General features: G+C 35.9%; 1 protein-coding gene across 1 annotated transcript in view; it reads left to right on the top strand.

Moving 5' to 3' along the window:
• Positions 1–15,224, top strand: part of DCDC1 (doublecortin domain containing 1) — a 401,001-nt gene that overhangs the window by 278,058 nt on the left and 107,719 nt on the right. Inside the window, exons 19-20 of the mRNA XM_055356896.2 lie at positions 11,680–11,814; positions 12,207–12,364. Of these exons, the coding sequence (XP_055212871.2) occupies positions 11,680–11,814; positions 12,207–12,364 (293 nt within the window). The remainder of the gene's footprint in view (positions 1–11,679; positions 11,815–12,206; positions 12,365–15,224) is intronic.

Here is a 15,224-nt window from a genome sequence, read left to right as displayed (position 1 = left end):
ATATGGGAGAGGGAGAGTGAGTTCCTCTGTGATCTACCTCCCCCTGGGGAATCCAGGCCACAGAAGAGCACCTTGAGCCTCCCAAGCCCTGGATCTCACACTGGGACACTGTGTGAGAAAGAATGACACTGGAAAGTATATCACCCATTTTCCTAGACACGGACACCAATAAGAGGATCTGAAAACCAATACAGAAACCCAAACATAAATCCAGGATTAATGATAAATTTATCAAGGACATCTGTATCTCCAAACAAACAGCAGTTGGGCATGGTGACTCATACCTGTAATTCTAGCACTTTGGGAGGCCAAGGCAGGATTGCTTGAGCCCAGGAGTTTGAGGCCAGCATGGGCAACATGGCAAGATCCAAGCTCTACAAAATTTAAAAATTAGCCAGTCCTAGTGGTGCATGCCTGTGATCCCAGCTACTCAGAAGGCTGAGGTGGGAGGATTGCTTGAGTCCAGGAGGTCAAGGCTGCAGTGAGCTGTGTTCATGCCACTGCACTCCAGCCTGGGTGACAAAGTGAGATCTTGCCTCAAAAAATAAAAATTAAATTAAATTAAGTAAACAGAACAACTGGAAATAAAATTTTCATTGAAAGAATTACAAAATGCATTTGAGAGCTTCAACAATAGACTAGATCAAGAAGAAGAAAGAATCTCAGAACTTGAACACAGGTCTTTGGAATTAATCCAGTCAAACAAAAATAAAGAAAAAAGAGAATAAAAAAGAATGAATGGGGCCGGGTGCGGTGGCTCACACCTGTACTCCCAGCACTTTGGGAGACTGAGGCAGGTGGATCACCTGAGGTCGGGAGTTTGAGACCAGCCTGACCAACATGGAGAAACCCCGTCTCTACTAAAAATACAAAATTAGCTGGGCGTGGTGGTACATGCCTGTAATCCCAGCTACTGGGGAGGCTGAGGCAGGAGAATCACTTGAACCCGGGAGGCGGAGGTTGTGGTGAGTCAAGATCGCGCCATTGCACTCCAGCACTCCAGCCTGGGCAGTGTAATCTGAGCACTTTGAGAGTCCCCCACAGGGGGCTAATGTCTAGAATTTACAAGGAACTCAGCAGCAGCATAAACCAAAACAGATAACTCCATTAAAAAGTGGGCGAAGGACATGATAGACATTTTTCAAAAGCAGACATACAAATGGCCAACAAGGGTATAAAAAATGCTTAACATCACTAATCATCAGAGAACTGCAAAATTAAAACAAGATACTTGTTACACTAGTTAGAATGGCTGCTGTGAAGAAGACAAAAATAACATATTGACTAGGATGCAAAGAAAAGGGATCACTTATACACTCTTGGTGGAAATGTAAATTGTTATAGTGCAACCTGTATAGAAAGCAATATGGAGATTTCTCAGAGAACTTAAGATAGAACTACCATTTCATCCAGCAATCCCACTACTGGATATCTACCCAAAGGAAAAGAAATCATTATATCAAAAAAGATACATGCACTCATATGTTTATCATAGTACTATTCACAATAGCAAAGATATGGAATCAACCTAAGGTTCTATCAGTGAACAAATAGACAAGAAAATGTGGTATATATACACAGTGGAATATTATTCAGCTGTTAAAAAGAGTGAAATAATATATTTTGCTGCAACATGGGTGCAACTGACAGAGACCATTAAGTGATACAACTCAGAAAAAGAAAGACAAAACCCATATGTTCTCACTTATAGGTGGAAGCTAAATAATGTGTACACATGGACATAGAGTGTAGAATGATAGATATTGGAGACTCAGAAGGGTGAGAGGATGGATAATGAGAAATTACTTAATGGATGCAATATATATCATTCAAGTGATGGATGCACTAAAAGCCCAGACTCCACCCCTATGTAATATAGCCGTGTAACAAAATTGCACTTGTGCTTCTTAAATGTATACAAATAATAGTAATTATAAAAAAAATTTAGGCTCTGTCTACAGCTCTTCACTTCAGAGTCATCACCAGAGTCACCCTTTATGATCCATTCATGGTAATATAGGCTTTGTCTATCCTGCTTTTTCAAACTCTCACAGCCTCTGTTCATTACCCGGTTCCAAAGCTACTTCCACATTTTTAAGCATTTGTTATAACAACACCCTACTTCTGGGTACCAATTTGTCTCATTTGTGCTGCTGTAGCAAAATACCACAGACTGGGTCATTTATAAACAATAGAAATTTATTTCTCATACTTCTGAGGTCTGGGGAGTCTAAGACCAAAATGCCAATAAGTTTGGTGTCTGGTGAGGGCTGCTGTCTGCCTTGTTGCTACATCCTCTGGAGGGGACAAATGCCGTATTCTCACATGGTAGAAGGGACAGAAAGGATTGAACAAACTTCCTTGAGCCTTTCTATAAAGGCCCTAATTCTATCCATGAGAGCTCTGCTGTATGACTCAATCAACTCATAAAGGCCCTACCTCTTAATACTATCACATTGGCAATTAAGTTTCAACATGTGAATTTTGGGGGACACATTCAGACCATAGCAAATGACTTTTGTGTGGAGGGTTACCAGCTAAGCACCTCCCTATGGACAGCTTCCCGTAGCTCCAAAGTCAGTTTACAGTGAATACTACTGGTGCCACCCCTCAGTGACTTCTTCGACGTCCAGTGAGACATGGCTGTGCCCTCTCTGATGTGAACTGGATCTGAGCCATGAGTCAGGCATCTTTCTATACCTTCCATTTCCCCTACACCTGCCATTCTTATATTCTTTAGTGTTCTCTTTAACTGTTACTAGCCACTCAAATCCCCTGTTACTAATTGTTTATGTTCAACTTTCCCTCTTTGATTACTATGTGGTTTGTATCTCCTTACTGGACCCTGACTGATAAGCATGGTAATTTTATTTTTCTACTGTTCTAGAATTACGTCACAACTTGCATCATTTTAGAAATTTAGAGTTTGATACAATTTAAATATAAAAATGTGTTATAATAACATTTCCTTCCCTGAATAGTTATTTGTTGGTACACCAGCTAAAATTTCACCCCATTTATTAACCCAGCCCAAACTATTCACCTTTAGTTCTGTTCATAGAAGGGAATTTGACACATCAATGAAACGTCAAAGCTTTTTAAGAATTACCTTTCCTAACTTTGCTCAAGATTTCACTCCAACTTTCCTTTTATTCATCCCTCATGCCATTTATAATCTTTACCATATTCCTGAGCCAGAGTGAGGCTCTAGGTAGATGAAGAAGGAGTCTTGTACTTCTTGGTAAAAATAAAAAGTAGAATTTTTAGACAATAACAAAATATCTCTCCAGCTGTTTGGCTTGTGCCTGCACATAATTATGAAACATACCTGAACACAGTTGACTCATATTACCCAAGAACATAATTCCATCTTATCTAAATCTCACTCTTTCCATCAACGGACATAGAAGAGCAGAATCAAGTTTTAAGTGTACTTTCTCATTTTTTTCCCCAAATTTAGGTGCCTTCATATCCACTGCTGCTCAGCTACTCATTTTACCTTTCTTTTTGTCTCATTTTACGATTTTTAAATTGTTCCTAACAATATTATTGCTGATTATCAAATGATGCATACTTTTATGCTTCAAACACAAATTATTTTCAAGGTTTTGTTTCTAAAACTTAATTCCCAAACACAATCACTGATATTTTTACAATAGCTACTCTAAATTCCCAAAGCAAAACTATTTATTAATGAGGCATTTCATTCTTTTAGAGGTTTAGAAATTTTGATTAGCTCTAAATTTAGTCATATTCAAAACTATTTCCATCTAGTTAAGGATAAAATGGAGGATAATTTGATAATTATTTGCAGCTGGATCATAAATGGAGCTCATGTTATTTATTTTTTAAAAAGGCAGAATTACTGCTTTAGGATATTAATAACTAATCTTGGCTCCAACACTTATTAGCTGTGTGGCCTTAGACAAGTCATTTAACCTTTTTAAGCTTCAAATTCTTCCTCTGGAAAATGGAGCTATTAATACTAGCATTTTAAGTATTTGGCACAGATCCTGGCCTTTAACAGCAAATTGATAATTTGTAGCTAATAATGATAATAATAATGAACAAGCTTAAATACATTTATTGCATTTTGTTGTATTGTTTTTACTTGGATAAGTCTTTTGTCTTATTTGTGTTTAAAGTTAACTATTCCTCTATTCCTTTACAAAAAGTTAGTAAAATTATATCACCTCCTTTATACAATTCATAGTTTCAGCTAAATTAAAGATTTAAATGTGGAACCATAAAATAGAAGAAAATATGGATTAAACATCTAACCCAGTGTAATAGTGAGTAGACATCTTCATAAGTACATCTTCGTAAGTACATCTTCATAAATGTGCAAACAAAGGGAGAATCCATACAGGGAAAAACTAATGACTTGAGTATATAAAAATGTAAAAACTCCTAAATCTAAAATAATTAAGCAAAAATAAATAGAAGAATATGAAAAATGGGGAAAATCTTTGCAACATAAACATCAGAGAATGAGATAATACTCAATATATAATAAACCTTATATAGGCATAGAAAATGATATGCACTTCAATACAAAAATGGGCAAAGGACATTAAAAGGAAATACATGACAAGAGAAAAGTTACAAGAGCCAAACTAAATAAAAATTTCAGCCTCACTAGATATAAAATAACTGTAAAACAATGAGACGGTATTTTCTTCCCTTTAACATTAGGAAGATGTAAAACTAGGAATATACAATGCTGATAAAGATACAAGAAAACTAACACACTCATTTTATGTATCAGTTATCTATTGCTTTATTTTTTAATCGTGTAACAAATTACTTCAAAGCATAGTAATTTAAAACAGCAAATACTTATTATTGAACCTGGAGTGACTTACCTGGGTAGTTCTAACTCAAAGTTACTTGTGAGACTAACTCAGGTTGCAAACATCTGAGGCTTGACCAAGGCTGGAAGATCTACTTCTAAGCATACTTACTTGCTGTAGCCCAGAGGCATTAGTTCCTTTGCCATGTGGGCCTGCACAATATGAGCTAGACAAAAGAGTGAGAGAGAACAAAAGAGCAAAACAGAAGCTGAAGTGTCCCTTATAACCTCATCTCGGAAGTGGCATCCACCACTTCTGCCAAATTCTTTGCATGACATAGTGGAAGAGGAAGTGCCCAAAAGGTAGGGCCATGATGTGACTGAATACTCTGCTACCCATTACAGAAGCAAAGACCACAAATATAACAACAACAAAAATGCAGTAATGGGCTTTGCTTCCTGGAGTTGACAGTATGGGAGGGGCTACACAAAGGTATGAATACAAGGAAGCAGGGAACTTTGGGGACCATCAAAGAGAGTGGCACAATATTCCTGCAGGTCAGTTTGACAACATTTATCAAAATCCTTAAAAAATGCATATTCCTTATGACTCAGAAATTTCACTTATAGCAACTTACCCCAAGAAATTAATCAATAGTTTGCACCAAAATGTATCTTTAAGGATGTCCATTATAGTACTATTTAGAATGGTGAATATTGAAAACAGGTTAAGAAATCAACAATGAGATTGTATGAATATATTGTGGCATGTCTTTATTATGAATACCAAATGTTGGCATCACAAATAATGGAGAATAATTTATGATGATTAAGAAAAATCGTAATGTTGTTAATTGAGAAAAATCGGGTAAGAAAACAATATTTTATTTATTACATTTATTTACATTGTACATAAACATGTATAGAGACAAAACTGGAAGTTTATATGTGAAATGGGTGGTGGAAGTATGGATAATTATTTTCTTCGGTTTTTACTACATTTTCTAAGTTTTCTATAAAAAGCATGTATAATAATAAGAAAAAAGAGACCCTCTTCAAAAACATGCCTGATCATTGTATTGACCAAGAGTAGGTAGAGTATCTGGAGTTTAAAATTCCAGGTGAAATTCTGCAGACTTGCCTGCCATACTTCCCTTGAGGACATAAGCACTCCTGTGGAGGTCCAAAGTTAGGTGAAACATAGCCCATAGCCTTTCTAAAAGACATGAAGGGAACACCTTGGGAGTGATGGAGATGATCCATCTCCTCCATTTATGGGAAAAAATCTCATAAATGGATGGGGTTCTGTTTAGCAACAGAGAGTTACAGTTGCATCCTGAGAGTGAATTTGGTAAATGTGAAATTCCGATCATGTTCTTACTCAGTCTTTAGTGGGAAAACTTCTCTGTTATGGAAGTTGAACTTACCCAAGGTCACAAAGCCAGTGAATAGCATAGCTGGAATTTAAAACCGGGATAGGACTGTAGGTTGTTAACCAGTATGTGCTATTTGAAGTTGTTGAAATGGGAATTATGTGATTAGAGATGGGCTTTGTTAAAATTTATCTTCTGGTGGTAAAAAATAGGTTAGAATGTGAAGAATGCATTATCAGCCAAAGAGCTGATGGACTTGGAAAATAATGAGGGCTTAAGATATTAGAGGTCCGTTTAGGGTGATGCACTGGTGAAGTTGAAGGGAAGAAAAGTTGAAAGGAGAAAAAGTTGAAAGATTAGGTTTTTGACTTCCTAGAAGAAAAATTTGAGTTTCCGATTTTGGAGGAAGGAGTTGTCTGTATTGGTGGTCTGATGACTGAACCTGTGGGTGCCTCATTGGAGGTCAAGATCACTTGGTCTTAGAGTAGATAGCACTGAATAACTGTGGTATTAAAGTATTAGACTGGATATTACCTGGGAAAGGAATGGTTTAGTATGACTCCAAAGGGAAAATTCAAGGACGATTTATAAATGTCTCCAAACGCATGATGGGAGGATGAATAACAGCTCTGGTCACTTTGTGTTATTTATATATGTCTGCCACCTTTGCCAAACTTTCAACTCCAGGAAGCAAAGCCCATTACTGCATTTTTGCCATTGTTGTACTTTTGGTCTTTGCTTCTGCAGTGTCTAGCAGAATGTTCAGCCACATCATGGCCCTACCTTTTGGGCACTTCCTCTTCCATTTCACTGGATATATTATATATTGAAGTTTCCCATATTCCATGTACATCTTCTTTCTAGTATTAGGGGAATGTACCTCAGAAATGAACTTACATAAAATGTCTTTATTTCTATTAGAGGATGAAGCTACCATAACATGAAGCTACCATAACAATATAAGGGATTTACAATTGCCAGAATTTGAGCCATGCTGCTGTTACTTATGGTCTTGGAATGTGTCTACTGTTTGTTTTCTACTGTTTGTTTTGCTTTTTATAAGTCGATTCTTTTAATGTTCTGATACTGTGGAACATATTTGGTATTGTTTTCTCTCATATTGAAAACACAGTGGTCTTTTGTTGCTGAATTTGGGCTTTGATGTTTTTAGCAGAACCAATATGAAATAATCTACTTCTCCATTACCCATGACATTCTTTTCAGTTGAATTGTCTTGAATGTACTTAAGACAATAAGAACTGACATAAGAAAACAAAAAGTAACATAATGCAGTAAAGATGAATAAGATTAAAGGTAAAATGAAAATCCTAATTTTTTTTGGATTAAACTTCTTTTTGCTAATGTTTTGGATTAGCTTAGTGATTCAAAAATCTCTTTCCAAAATTATCTGAATAGTATGTGCAATAATATCACTATTTTCAATGTTTTTAAAGTATTAATTTTTATAATATAATATGCGATAAAAATTAATATTAGAAAGAATGCATTAATGGGCCAGGCGCGGTGGCTCATGCCTGTAATCCCAGCACTTTGGGAGGCTGACGTGGGCAGATCACAAGGTCAGGAGATCGAGACCATCCTGGCTAACACGGTGAAACCCTGTCTCTACTAAAAATACAAAAAATTAGCCAGGTGTGGTGGCACATGCCTGTAGTCCCAGCTACTTGGGAGGCTGAGGCAGCAGAATGGCGTGAACCCAGGAAACAGAGCTTGCAGTGAGCCGAGATTGCACCGCTGCACTCCAGCATGGGCTACAGAGCGAGACTCCATCTCAAAAAAAAAAAAAAAAAAAAATTAATGAGAAGTAAAGTCTCTTCCTCTCAAACTTTATTCCCATTTCCCAGAGTTATTCACTAATAGCATGCTTTTTGTATATTCCCAAAAATTATTACGCATATATTTGCATGTGTAAAATGGTTCTCATTTAAATAATAAAAGGGATACATGTTAGTTTTGAAAAAAATTTTCAATAATTCAGAACTGAATAAAATGATAAGCAAAAGTACCTCTTGAACCTATTCCTCCAATATTATTATTGATAGTGTATCATTCTTGATTAGAGACACATACCCACACCCACACAAAACTATACATATTACTTTGTGATATACTTTTTCCCACTTGATAAGATGTATTTGTGGCCATCTTTTCATACTGACATCCACATCTATGCTGTCTTTTAAAATTTTCCTGGTGATGCACATTTAGGCAAATATGAGCAATGCTGCAATGGACATCTTTGTAATATGTATATGTTTGTTAAGTCAAAGGGAGTACACATTTAAAATTTTACACATTTAATGCTTATGGTGATAGATATTCCAATTACACTGATTTGATCATTATACATTGTATACAGGTATCAAAATAACAACGTGTGCCCCCAAAATATGTACAACTAATATATGTCAGGACATAAAAAGAAAAATAATTACATAGTTAATACACTCGTTGATTAATTCAACAAAGATTTGTTTTATTATGCTTTTAATTTGCATAAAATAATCTCTTCTTGACATTTTCTGGATCCCTTTTCTCTTCTTTTTCTTTGCTGGTTTAAAGCTATACTTTATATACTGTTTTAATTGAAAAATTTCTTACATTAAAACAGATTTCTTGAATATAATTCACATACCATATAATTCACCTATTTTTAGGTGTTTAATGTTTTTCAGTATATTCACAGATTTGTGCATCCATCACCACAATCTAATTTTAAAACATTTTCTTTCTCCCTAAAAGACATCTTGGACTTCACATCTATTCCTCCGCCTCTGTCTGCCCCCCTCCCCAGCCTTTATAGATTTGCCCATTCTGGACATTTCATATAAATGGACTCATATAATATGTGGCCTACTGTGATTGATTTTTTTCACTTAGCATAATGTTTTCTGAGTTAATTCAGGTTGTAGCATGCTTTAGTAATTCATTTCTTTTTATTGCCAAATAATATTCCATTGTATGGAAACATCACCTTTTTAATACATTTATCAGTTAATGGCATTTTATTTGTTTCCACTATTTTGGCTACTATGAATAATGTTGCTATGAACATTGGTATGGAAGTTTTTGTGTGTATGTATGTTTTCATTTTTCATAGGTATATAACTAGGAGTGGAATTGCTGGGCCGTATGAAAAGTCCACATTTAACATTTTGAGGACTAGCCAAGCTATTTCCCCTTCACGTTCTTGCCAACTCTTGTTATTCTCTGTCATTTTGATTTTGTTTTTCTTTGTCATCCTAGTGGGTAAAAAGTATTACCTTACTGAGGTTTTGATTTGTATTTTTCTGATCACTAGTGATGTTGAATATCTTTTCTTAGCAAATTGTTTATCTTCTTTGGAGAAATGTCTACTAGATCCTTTGCTTGTATTTTCATTGGGTTATTTGTCTTTTCATTAGTGAGTATAAGAGTTCTTTATATATTCCAGATACACATCCCTTATCAGACCTATAATCTGAAAATGTTTTGTCTCATTCTGTAGGTTGTGTTTTTACTTTCTTCATGGCATTGTTTGCAACACAATTTTTTAAAAATTTTGATGTAGTACAATTTATTTTTCTTTTGTCACTTGTGCTTTTGGTGGAGCCCCTTACATTAAAATAATAGACTTTACTTTTTAGAGCACTTTTAGATTCACAGCAAAATTAAGCATAAAGTAAGGCAGTTCCCATATATCCCTTACCCTCACAAATGTACACCCTCCCCTAGTATCTTCATCTCACACCATAGTGGTACATTTGTTATAACTGGTGAACCTACACTGACACATCATTACCAAAGTCTACAGGTTACATTAGGGCTCACTTTTGGTGGTGCACATTCTATGGGTTTGAACTAATGTATAATGACATATATCCTCCATTATAGTATTATACAGAATAGTTTAACAGCCCTAAAAACCCTCTGTGCTGCACCTCTTGTGTCCTCACTGGCAACCACTGATCTTTTTGCTGTCTCCAGAGTTGTAGCCTTTTCAGATCGACTCTTATGCTTAGTAATATGCATTTAAGGTTTTGGAGTGCCTCACATTTTAAACATACATATTTACATTACATCTTCTAACAAAGGTAAAAGTTATTTAGTATCTGTTTTTCCAGAACAATATAAGTACCTTAGTGCCGTTTCTCTACTCAACACTCCCTCATAATTTTTGTTTTTTAGAATTTTAGCTCCACACTTTAAAAAGTGCAGTAAGGAGTTTATATTATAATTGTGGCAGCATATTTAGGCTTGACAGACTATTAATCAAGCTGGATGACACTGAAGCATGTTGCTTAACTTCCCTGTGTCTGCTTCCTCATCTTTAAAATGAGCACAATAATAGTACCCATTGCAAAGTGCTGTTGCAAGGATTAAAATTCAAATTTATTGTTATGTGGGAAATTACTTCCATGCAAGGGTAGCCTCCAAGTGTATTACTTGGTAAGCTAGGCTAGAGCCCATGGTACACAAAAGTGCACAAAACAAATTAAAATTTTCACATCATGACTTATTAAATCAATTTAAAATGTAAAACAAAATGTAAGGAAAGAGAGATGGGCCGGATTAACATAACTGAAATATTACACGAGTGGGTTGAAGGGTCATATTAGCCTGAATCTGGTCTGCAGTATTTATATATCCCCCCCTTTATGCTACATTACTCTTTCCTGCTGCTGGTGTAGTTACAAGAACCAGAATGAAAACTTGACCGGGGAGCCCAACAAATAAAAGACGCCTGGGACAATGACACACACTTGTTCCATGAGGGCTGTGTGTGAGTCGCTTGACCAGTAGCTGTGCTCCCCAGTTAGCCTGATGAGCAGTGACAGATTTTATCCTTCAGAAGATCCCAAATGAGAGTCAACAATGGGTGGCTAATTAAAGACCTCATGATTTTTGTGTGCCTCATGTGCTTCATTTGTATTTAGTATATCATAAATATTTTTTGCTTTGTTTGTTATTTAGTGAGTCATGAATATTAAATGTCTATTTTGTCTTTCTAGCCCTTTCTATGTTCATAGACATATGCTCTACCTTGTGTCTGACACTTCTCAGGTTACTATCTTATCTGTGCTTAATGCAGCTCTTTCATTCATTCAATTTGTTTTCTTATCTTCTAGAGCAGAATTGAATACTTCCAAACAATATAGCAACTACACAATTACATACATGTGTTGTGTATACAATAATACCTTGTATATAGAAATAACTCAATAAATTTAGCTATTGTTATTAATGTATAAGATTGTTTTACTGTTTTAATCTTATCTAAGGGTGAAAATGAGCTATCTAGCGAAACTTAATCAGATTAAACAGCTAATTAGAAACGTTAATATTGAAGTCATTTGGCTTGATTCTGTTATGAAATTGATAATAAAGTACAAAGTTTATTAGCCAGACCTTTTTACTATTAATGTAATTTATCCTCCTCTCTTTCCAGTTGGATGGATTTTTGGCTATTGTTTATAAGGGTGATACTACTTGTTATTTTTTCCTTTCTTACAGGCTTATCCTCAGTTTGTTCTGACCTACCTAGAGGAGCTAAATGCACAAGTAGATGTGACCCAGACAGAGTATCACATTCACCATGGTGCCTGGACCACAGCTCATCAGGAACATGGCAGAAACTTAGCAGAAGAGGTCAGTGTAGGGAGCCAGAGGCAAGACAGAAATAGCTCTCTAATATATATTTTGAAAAGAGAAAAAATGTTCAAGTTGTTTTCAGGAGGCAAGCACAAATTCACAACTTAATGTTACGGATAGTTTAAAATAATACACATAATATAATATCTATATGCACATTTATATTTATGTAAACATATAGCTTTATATAAGCATTTTATTAAACAGACGTGATACCCTTTTTTTCTTAGGATTGCCTTCTTTTCTTTTGGCCACGTACAAGGACTTAATGTGTTGTAGAAACACTGAAGGAACCATGAAAACTGCAGTGTTATATTTTTGGCATGTATAGTTTAGATATTTCCATTCAATGAAAATTAGCTACATGATTCCTATATTTCATTTATTAGGTTTTGCAAGAAAGTGCCAGCAACCCTGGTCTGAAGCAACTGCCAGAACCCTCAGACACCCATTTAATGCCAGAAGGTTCTCTTGAGGAGACGGGGCAGCTGACAGTAGCACTGGTGAGGAAACTGGAAGAGAAACATCCTAAGGCTTCTGCTCAGAGGTAGGGTACTGACAGAACTGAGCTTTATTGCTCAATGACATTCGATGTTTTCCTTCAGTTTCATGTAAGATTGATTTCTTGAAGATTATTGAAATATCTCAAAAGCCCTTTGGCTTTCAAGCGTAGTAGTTTTTGGGTCACATTTGATGAAGAAAGGCGACATTTATGTGTATTTTGTTGAAGATTGATGTATGTTATTGTTTATTATTATACTTAGGATGGGTTGCTGTCCTGGGATTTCACTAAAATGCTATGAAATAACTATCATTAACATAATTAAGCTAAGGTACTACAGACCATACACCCAATTGTTAAAATACCAAGCTGTGTTGAAGAAGACTATTCCATGGGCAATCCTTTTTATTTTCCATGAGAATATTATATTTGGACTCAAGGTTAAGTGCACAAAAGATGGTCTTAACCAGTGATAACAAATCCACCCTATTTCCCTTCCTAGAATAAAAATAACATCATTGATATTGCTAACCAATTGAAAAATTATCCTTGGGTAAGAAATGGAAACAATTTCTCTGATACTCTTTATTTCATTAGAAACTGAAGTTTATTAGTATTATTTTGTTGGGGTTGATGTTCTAAATCATAAACTGACTTTATAAATTGCAATTTTAATCTAAAATTGTTTGAAATTACTGTTGACTGAAATACTCTTAAAGGAGCCGTATAATTCTTATCAGATTCACTAAAGTTTAAGGAAATTCCTAAATTTATTTGATTTAATTAATTAATTTATTTATTGTAAAAATGGGGTCTAGCTATATTGCCCAGGCTGCTCTTGAACTCCTGGCCTCAAGCAATCCTCCCACTTCGCTCTCCCAAAGTGATGGGATTATCAGCATGAGCCACCACACCCAGCCTTCCTAAATTTAAATACATGGACTGTAGATAGAAATGTCACTTGCATGAAAAGAGACAAAAAACTTATTTCAATTAAAAGCTATTTTATTCCATGGTGTATATGTGCCACATTTTCTTAATCCAGTCTATGGTTGTTGGACATTTGGGTTGGTTCCAAGTCTTTGCTATTGTGAATAGTGCCACAATAAACATACCTGTGCATGTGTCTTTATAGCAGCATGATTTATAATCCTTTGGGTATATACCCAATAATGGGATGGCTGGGTCAAATGGTATTTCTAGTTCTAGATCCCTGAGGAATCGCCACACTGACTTCCACAATGGTTGAACTAGTTTACAGTCCCACCAGCAGTGTAAAAGTGTTCCTATTTCTCCACATCCTCTCCAGCACCTGTTGCTTCCTGACTTTTTAATGATCGCCATTCTAACTGGTGTGAGATGGTATCTCATTGTGGTTTTGATTTGCATTTCTCTGATGGCCAGTGATGATGAGCATTTTTTCATGTGTTTTTTGGCTGCATAAATGTCTTCTTTTGAGAAGTGTCTGTTCATATCCTTTGCCCACTTTTTGATGGGGTTGGAACAATGAGAACACATGGACACAGGAAGGGGAACATCACACTCTGGGGACTGTTGTGGGGTGGGGGGAGGGGGGAGGGGGGAGGGATAGCATTAGGAGATATACCTAATGCTAAATGACGAGTTAATGGGTGCAGCACACCAACATGGCACATGTATACATATGTAACAAACCTGCACATTGTGCACATGTACCCTAAAACTTAAAGTATAATAATAATAAAATTAAAAAGAAGAAAAAAAAGAAAAAAAAGCTATTTTATATTACTAAATTACATATTCCACCTGGAATTTTTACAGGAAGGGAACATTTTTTCTGATAGATAGCAAAAGTGACTCTCCAATTTATTATTTATTTAATTTATTATTTAAACCTCAAGTCTTTTGTACTTGTTGTTTTGAAGATAGAACACAAAGTAACAAATTTAGTACCTTGCTGTATCATAATATGGGGTGTCAGAACGGTACGGAAACTTAAGTTCCAGGTATTCTTTTTCCTGCTAGTTATTTTTTAATCACATACAAGATTCTCAACTCCCTGATGCTCCATCTACAATAGGACCACAGGCTGAGCAGCGAGATAGTCAAGCCCCTCTCCACTATTCTCACATCACTAGAATGTAATTCCCTTGGGGAAAGTCCTTGTCTGATGTTTTCATCTAAAATAGGAACTCAAGAAACACTGGGACACTTGAGAACTCGTAATACCGCTCTATGAGGCTGTTTCTGGCCTCTCTAGGCTTATTTGGCAGCCATTTCTACTCAGCCATTTTTGAGGGAAAGCTGGCGCTTGTCATTATCTTGGGACCTTATTATCCTGGGTTTTCATCCTTATCCTGGGCTTTACTCAAGAAAGAGGCACAGTTTACTTCTGCTCTCAGATTCCTGAAACATATATGGGGTTTGTGTATTTGCCTCATGCTGTACCTGGCCCTCATGATAACTCACCTGCTTTGCCTATTTCACCCTTCCCATGCTTAAAAATATTTTCTCTAAGGGTATAGGGCACTGGGTAGCTTAGGGATTTGGCTTTTGCATTCTGTTGTTGCTTCTTCCCTGAGGCAATGCAGTCTGATGACTGCACTTTGGAAGAAAGGAATACAGTATTAGAAAAAGTGGCGCCAAAAAAGACAGGGCAGTTAATGTCAGCTGCCATACCAGAAGACCTATCTGAGGTTGTTAGAATTAACTGAGATGTCTTTAAGTTTCCAGGAAAGTAGTAAGCATTCAAGTGTTGTGAAAATGTTCTGAAAACAAGTAGAGATAGAAAAGAATTTTTAATAGGGGTTTTACTTAGATTTATGCTTTTTTAGTCAACAGGAATTGACTAGTAAATCTTTTTGGGATTTGATTGCATAGGAAATCTTCCAGAGGCATTTTCTTAGTGAGCATTTCTCAGGGTTTA

This window comes from Gorilla gorilla, chromosome 9, assembly GCF_029281585.2.
Source record: "Gorilla gorilla gorilla isolate KB3781 chromosome 9, NHGRI_mGorGor1-v2.1_pri, whole genome shotgun sequence".
In the NCBI taxonomy this organism is placed as follows: Eukaryota; Metazoa; Chordata; class Mammalia; order Primates; family Hominidae; genus Gorilla; species Gorilla gorilla.
The sequence above is the reverse complement of the archived record's forward strand: the minus strand, read 5'-3'. Positions and strand labels throughout refer to the sequence as shown.